The 7,458-nt window shown below is 39.2% G+C and overlaps 1 protein-coding gene across 2 annotated transcripts in view; it reads right to left on the bottom strand.

Annotated features, from left to right (window-relative positions):
* Positions 1–331: 331 nt before the first annotated feature.
* The window catches only part of LOC109918454 (V-set and immunoglobulin domain-containing protein 2), a 44,069-nt gene continuing 36,942 nt past the window's right edge, over positions 332–7,458 (bottom strand). For both annotated transcript variants that reach the window (XM_048615657.1, XM_048615656.1), the window contains exons 6-7: positions 5,254–5,392; positions 332–656 (exon numbers count right to left, since the gene is read on the bottom strand). In XM_048615657.1, coding sequence (XP_048471614.1) covers positions 542–656; positions 5,254–5,392 — 254 coding nt within the window. In that variant the 3' untranslated portion in view covers positions 332–541. The remainder of the gene's footprint in view (positions 657–5,253; positions 5,393–7,458) is intronic.

Below are 7,458 nucleotides of genomic sequence, written 5' to 3' on the forward strand. Positions count from 1 at the left end.
GTGGTAGGGTCACCTGTAGTGCGACATGACCCCAAGATCACAACTGAGGCCGTCTCCATGGGTACGGAACTTGGCTATCAGTCTCTGCTCGGCGATTCTGGGTTGTTGTGTATCCTGAAGTCTGCCTTGGAGGACGCTTACCCAAAGATCGGAGGCTGAATGCCCTTAACCGCTGAAGTGTTTCCCCACTAGGAGAGAACAGCCCTGTCTGGCGATTGTTGCACGGTGTCCATTCACCCATAATTATGTTTGTATAATCCTTTGAACTCTGTGTCTGTGCGCCCTCTCTCATTGCACCTGTTGAAGGAGCAACGTCTGAAAGCTTGTGATTTCAAATAAACCTGTTGGTCTATAACCTGGTCTCATGTGATTTTTGACTTTGTCCACCCCAGCCTAACATTGGCATCTCCACATCATTACAACTTGTTGTAAGGTGGATTGGTAGCACAAAGCAAAACAAAAAGGACAATAAGATTTTTTATAAAGAAACTCCAACTTCTTCAATCCTGAAATTTGTGGAGTGCAATGCTTGCAATTTGACTCAGACAACAATATTGTATTTTGAGTTCATGCTGTTTGAGTTGTTCCCGCTGCTGTGTACAGATGGTGCCATTAGATTGCAGGTCGCTTCTTTACCAGGTGCCACTGCATCCTCTCTAAAATCAAAATATTAAACCATGAAACATGTTCCAAACAGCAAATAGTTCAACACCAGTATTTCAAGTTGTCACGTGGAATCAGTAATAAAACAGTCACTTAATTGAGGAGTTTATAAAAGCAAAGTTCAAATGTTTGTTAAGTTCATTTGACCTCAAAAATAAAGTCCATCCTTCAAATTTATTCCCAAACATTCGTCATTTCATGCAATGTAATTGCCATGGTTGCAATGTAAGTGAAAACAATTAGAACTCAGATAGAGTAACTGGAAGCACATAATTTAGCTTCAGACTGTGAAGTACAGAATGGACCATAGAAGCTTAAGATTAAATGTTTCAATGAAAATATGGATGTAACAGCTGGACTACTAACCTTTAATTTAATTGCGTGATTTAACATCTAGAACCATTGTTTGAAAGGAAGTACCTTTAAATGAGCCAGGACATTGTGTTTTGAAATGGTTACGCTTGGCACTTGACCTAATCGAGGGACCAGGTTTCTGAAATAAAACTCTGATTTAAGAACAGATATGTCTGGGCAGGTCCCCTGTCGGATATTGCCTTTGTTTTAACAACTTGGGCACATTAAGTATAGTAAGCAACCATCGCTTCATCTCCAGAAACTGCCTGAGATGAAGAGTCAGAAGTCACAACAGCAGGTTACAGTCCAACAGGTTTATTTGAAATCACAAACTTTCGGAGAGTTGGTCTTTCATCAGGTGAAGTCTTGAGATGAAGAGAAATTACTAACACTCATTGTCCAGTAGGGTGCTCAGGCTCCCTTATCTGTTTCAATGATATCTTGATAGCTTTGACAATGGGAGACTGAAACTCCTTCATTAACATGGATTGTCCCCATTGAGACCCAATAGTCAACTGTTGTGTGAGTAAAACACCCCTTGTGAAAAGTTATGATTATAAACTTGCTTGTTCTAAAAGGCTTTTGAAAAGGTGCTGCACAAGATGCTGTTAAATAAGGATTATAGGGAGGAAGCAGGAGAATGGGGTTGAGAAACATATCAGCCATGATTGAATGGCAAAGCAGACTTGGCAAGCTTAATGTTCTAATTCTGCTCCTTTACCTATGGTTTTATGTTTGTTACAAAGGAGGAGCCAATATCTATTCAGGACTGGAAAGAGACTTGCAATGGAAAGGGAAGGATATAATGGTCATGGTCCATATAATTACAATGACATAGATAGGATGAGATATGAGCGTTTGTATGGAGTATGAGGATCTAGGCATTACACAAAAGTCAAAACTTCAAAGGTTATAATATCTGGATTATTACCTGAACTGCGTGCAAAATTTCATATAGTACATAAAATTAGAGGGAGAGTGGAAGATTAGCAGTTCTCTCAACATTTTCATTTTCAGCTCAGATTCTATCTCTGTTACAAGTTCGAATACATTACAGAGATAGAGGATTGAAAAAAGGAATGTAAGTACCATAGATTGCAGCTTAAAAGAACCTGTTCAGACAAGAACAACCAAGATATATTACAACAATTTCAAGACTACAAAGGAACTACAAAATATATAATTATGTTTTACTTTTGGCCTTTAACTTTTTCTAACTCCTCTGTCTTTCTATAAATTGTTCTTGTTTTTTGCATGCTACTGTGTGTTATATCATGAGATTTAGTTTTTTTTTAGAGTGGTATAATTGACTCAGATCTGATACTTCATATTTCCAAAGATTTCATTTTGCAAGTTATTTCAACCAGGTGCATGTAGTGCTACGTATGTCTGGTGCAATATTTCAACTTGCACATTGGCTTTCTTGGGTCAATGTCGAAAAGGAAGCCAATCATGGCTTTAAAATTAACTCCTCTGAGAATCCCTTGTTCACATCAAGTTCTTTCACTTATAGTAGCAACTCACAGGAATAGAGCTACAACTTGGAGTGAGGGCGATCTGTATAGAACAGATCTTTCGTAAATTAATTTTGGAGAACTGGAAATTTGCAAGCTCTACTTCCATGTTCAAAAAGGGTTCATCTATTCCTTGGACGTTCATTGAAGCTGATTGGAATTGGTTCTTGAGCTACAGCAGATAAAGGAGTTAACTGTTGAATCTTTGGTAAGTGGTTGAGTTTGTTTCTATTCTTAAGTTTAAACGAAATATACAAATTGTTAGTAAAGTTAATAAAACATATTAAATGCAACATAGATAAGGGAATAACATAATTCAATAATTAATTAAAGCTCATAAATAATAGCAGGGGAAGTCACACATGACACATGGGAGCTCATGCACCATTGCAATCCAGGGCAAACACATCTGGAGTAAGTTTTTGACATTCAAGGAGCTTTGGCTCAGGTTATGAGCTGGAGGCTGAACTACAGACATGGTGATTCATCTAGAAGAGAAGGAGCTTACTTGGATCTTTTGGGCCAGGAGGCAGTCACACCACTTAGAATAGTGTCTTCTGATTTAGTCAATGGTCAGGTACAGGAGTTTATGACAGTGAGTGAGGCAGGTAAGGGGATCCAGAGGGAAGAAATGCAGGACTATCAGCCTCTGCAATTGTGAAATATGAATGAGGTTCTCTCAGCATGTTTGGATGAGACCAGGGGCTGCAGAGTGTATGTGTAAAATAACCATAGCACTGTGGTACAAGAGACCATTCAAGTGGGGGGAGCAACAAGGAACGTGGTAGTAGTGGGGAATAGTATTGTGAGGGGTGACACCATTGCCTGCTGCAACAAGTGACAGTCCGGGTGGCTAATTGCCTGTCCAGTGCCAGGGTTTGGGACATGTGCTCAGAATTGGAAAGGAACATACAGTGGAAGGGAAATGTTGTAGTCCAAATAAGCACCAACGATATAGGTAGGATGAGAAATGAAGTTCTGCACAGAGCATACAAGGAATTCAGCACTAAATCAAGAGGTGAGCTTCAAAGTTTATTACATCTGGATTACTACCTGTGCTGTGTGCAATTTGGCATCTAGCATGTAAAATTAGAGGGATGAATATGTGACACAAAGACTGATGTGGGAATGTGTGTTCCAGGTGATGAGTCATTGGTAGCAGTACTGGAGAAAGTTGGAGGTTGTACAGTTGGGGGCAGTCTATGATTGGAACATGCTGGGGCCAGTGTGTTTACAGACCACTTAACTAAGGGAGTGGAGAGAGTTTTAAACCAAATGGTAGTAGCATGGGATCAAATGCAGAAAGATGTGGTATATCAAACAATCGAGACAATACGGAAAAATGGTAAGATGAGAAATAAAGGTCAGCGAATGGCAGGGAGAGGTAGAGGGCAAACACTCAACATTAAATGTTAGAAAGATAACAAGAATAGTTAACACCTTCAGAACTTTCCAGCCCATTATCATTCCCCCTCCTTTCCATTTTGCTCATACCCTATCATTATCAAGCTTGTCAAACTACTTTCTGTTTATCTGTATCAAAAGGTACGCATCGGAAACATTAACTTCTTGTTTAACATGACAGATATTGATGGATGTGTTCTGCATTTACTTCGTCCAAAAATTGTTAAAAGTTGCATGAGACATTTTTAAGAAATATTTCTTGGTGTTAAAAATTAATAGTGGAGGTACATTTGAAATCCTTGTAGTTGACTATCCTAACAATTAGGACAAAAGTATGAATGTGAATGATGGAGTTAGGGACTACAGTTGCTTGTTTACTCCCATCGCTTTCTTGGCTATTCATCCAATCCGTCATTTTAGGAATGAACTCGATGGTGAGTGTGCAGACTGCTCAGCCATGGGAGGCTTCATAACAGAACCCAATTCTCCATTCAGCCACAGTCAAAATAATCACACACTTTCCAGCAGGGATCACTAGACACTGATCAAAACTCAGTGCTGATCCCTTTAGTTCAATTCTATGCCTGTGTCTGAAGCAGTTGTGGGAAAACTTAATGCACTGGTTAAATGGATTAGTCACAATGTAATTGTTGTGTAAAAACAGCGCTGACAGGAATTTCATATAAACATGCTAATGTAATAATGATGGGACAGAATTTTCTGGCACTGTTACACAGAGTTGAAGGCACATGCTGTATCAGTGCATTAAAAGCAAAACTAGCAATTTGGGTGAGCAAGTGATATGATATGAGTTGTGAATCATCATAAGTCACTGGACCAAATTGCAGCAAAATTGCTATCAGCCTGGAACAGTTAAATAAACGTTCACAGAAAGTTAGGGCTGGTACTTAACAATGGAAGGATGTGACAGATGTTCCTGTTTACTTGACTTCTCCAGCCCAGCTCTGAAACTGTGGAGATTTATGCCTGCAGATAGTAAATTGCTCCAGAACATTCGAAAATGTAATATTTTAATCTTGTTTTCTTGATTCTTTCCCCTCTAACTCTTAAGCCAACATTTCTGTTCTTCTATTCATTTCTCTTTCTGTACCTAAATTGACTCTAATTCACCATACTTCCTTCACTGTCATTCACTCTATTTATTTCTAATGTCATATCATTATTTGGGCCTCCTTGTATTGGTAAGTACCAGCTCTGACTTATTGGCCCAATGTACAGAGGAAAGTGAACTCCCAGAAGGTGCAGATCTTTCTTATTTCCTAACCCAGGAATACCAAAGCCAACTTAAATATCCAACCTCAATTCATGTCCAATAACAGGAATTTTGGGATTCTTCTTCTTGTGGTGAAGTAAGTAGTATGCAACAACAGCAATCAGAATCAGAGCAACAAGGGTAGCAACCACAGCTCCAACAATCACTCCAGCTTCATTGCTCACTGTAAAGAAGGAAGGAAAATCCCTTAAAAGTTAATTGAAACTCTAAGCTGGTTGTACTGTTGTCCAGGACACCGCGTCTGACTCAAATTCAACTGAGACTGATGGGAGGGACGTCATACATTTCTGTTACAGATATTATTTTTACAGTGATCCCATGAGTCTGACCTACATCAAGTTCAGAGACACTGGACAGCCATCTGAAATATGTCAACCTAGGATTACTTTGCCAGTTATTGTTATGGCTGTTGTACCTCATTGTTTCTTCAATTGCGCCACCTCTTTGCCTTCACATTTTAGCTTTTCTTATTGATCATTCCCTACATGGAAAAGAAACAACTTGTTGTCAATCCTAAAGTTTCGTGGAAGGCGGTGGCACTGTAGTAATGTCGCTTGCCTTATAATTCGGAGGCCCAGACTAATGTTCCATGGAGGAGCAAATTACTGCAGATGTTGGAATCTGAACTGAAAACAAAAAATGAGGAGTCATCTAGACTCAATGTTAGCTTGCTATCTCTCCACAGATGCTGCCTGACCTGCTGTGATTTCCAGCATTTTTGTTTTCAGTAATGTTCTCAGGACATGAGTTCAGGGTAGTTAGTGAGTTTTGAATTCATTAAAATCTGAAATTAAAAGCTAGTCTAATGATAACCATGTCACCATAGAATTTGTCATTAAAAACAGATCTGTTCACTAATGTCCTCAAGGGAAAGAAATCTGCTTTCTTTATCTAGTCTGGTTTACATGTGACTCCTGACCCATGGCATTTGGTTGATATTGGACAGGTTTTAATGAAAATTGCAGTAACCTCCATGGAAGGATATGAACCAGTCATGTTTGAGCAAGGCAACTTTTCCTTGATCAATTTTCTCCCTACATTCCGGGTATTGTTAACCCCTTGCTCTGATAATGGCCACTCTTTTGGTGTGAACTTGAAGTTTGTGAAACTCTGGCTGACATCCCTTTCCTAACTTGGGACACTGAGGTGTATTTGTAGTGCCCTCCTAACTCGGTATTGAAATTAAAGAATCCATCAGCTCAGTGCAGATTGGGAAATAAATGTGTAATCCTCTGACAAAAGCAAAATACTGAAAATGCCAGAAATCAAAAATAGAAGCAGAAAATAGGAGAGAGAAACAGAGTTAACATTTCAAGTTAGTGACCTTTTATCAGTTCTAACAGAATGTCTCCCTAATGTCAATGCCAATTAGTGTCCACAACAACAGTATCAAATGAGTGGAATCTAGTATTTCCCCAAGGGTAAGAAGCTTATTCTTCAAACATTTTATCTAGCAACTGTTACCTCAAAATAATTGTATTATTGTGGATTCTGTGTTAATCAAACTAAATAGAAATAATAGCATCACAGACTCCCAGGTTTGGCACAATGCAAATATTGTGTCATGTAGCTTCCCCTTAGATTATACCAACAAAATGACTTTATCTAACCTCATATAAGCTCTCCTTCCTGGACTAACATCACATTTATATCACTCTCACTGTCTGCACATTCTGAGTGAGACTGGCCATTAAGTCATCAATTAGAGACAGTGTTGCTCACAGTTCACTGGCACCCACAGATGATTGGATTTGTATAGCACTGACTAAGTGCACTTAATTAGCGATAGAAAGAGGGCGCCTTTCATTTTGTCACATTGAGCTAAATTAGATTCATATCCCAGAAGCGGAAAGACAGTTTTCTATTCTCTGCACTGTTTAAAAAATGATACAGCTTAGCACATTTATACTTCACAGTGGCGTGACATTAGGTGTTAGATTCTAGTCAGCTGCAGGTGCAGCAGAAATCAAATACTAGGCATCATCTGATACTCAGATGGTGTTTGAGTTCTAAATGAACTAATAACAGCAATAAGAACTCTTCTCACCGTACAATCCTTACAGTGTAGAAGCAAGCCATTCAGCTCATCGAGTCCACACTGACCCTCTGAAGAGTTTCCCACGCAGACCCACCCCATCCCTGTGACCACACATTCCCCATGGCTAATCCACCTAACCTACACATCCCTGTACACTATGGGCAATTTTAGCATGGCTAATCCACCTAGCC

This window comes from Rhincodon typus, chromosome 32 (assembly GCF_021869965.1).
Source record: "Rhincodon typus isolate 14 chromosome 32, sRhiTyp1.1, whole genome shotgun sequence".
Classification (NCBI taxonomy): domain Eukaryota; kingdom Metazoa; phylum Chordata; class Chondrichthyes; order Orectolobiformes; family Rhincodontidae; genus Rhincodon; species Rhincodon typus.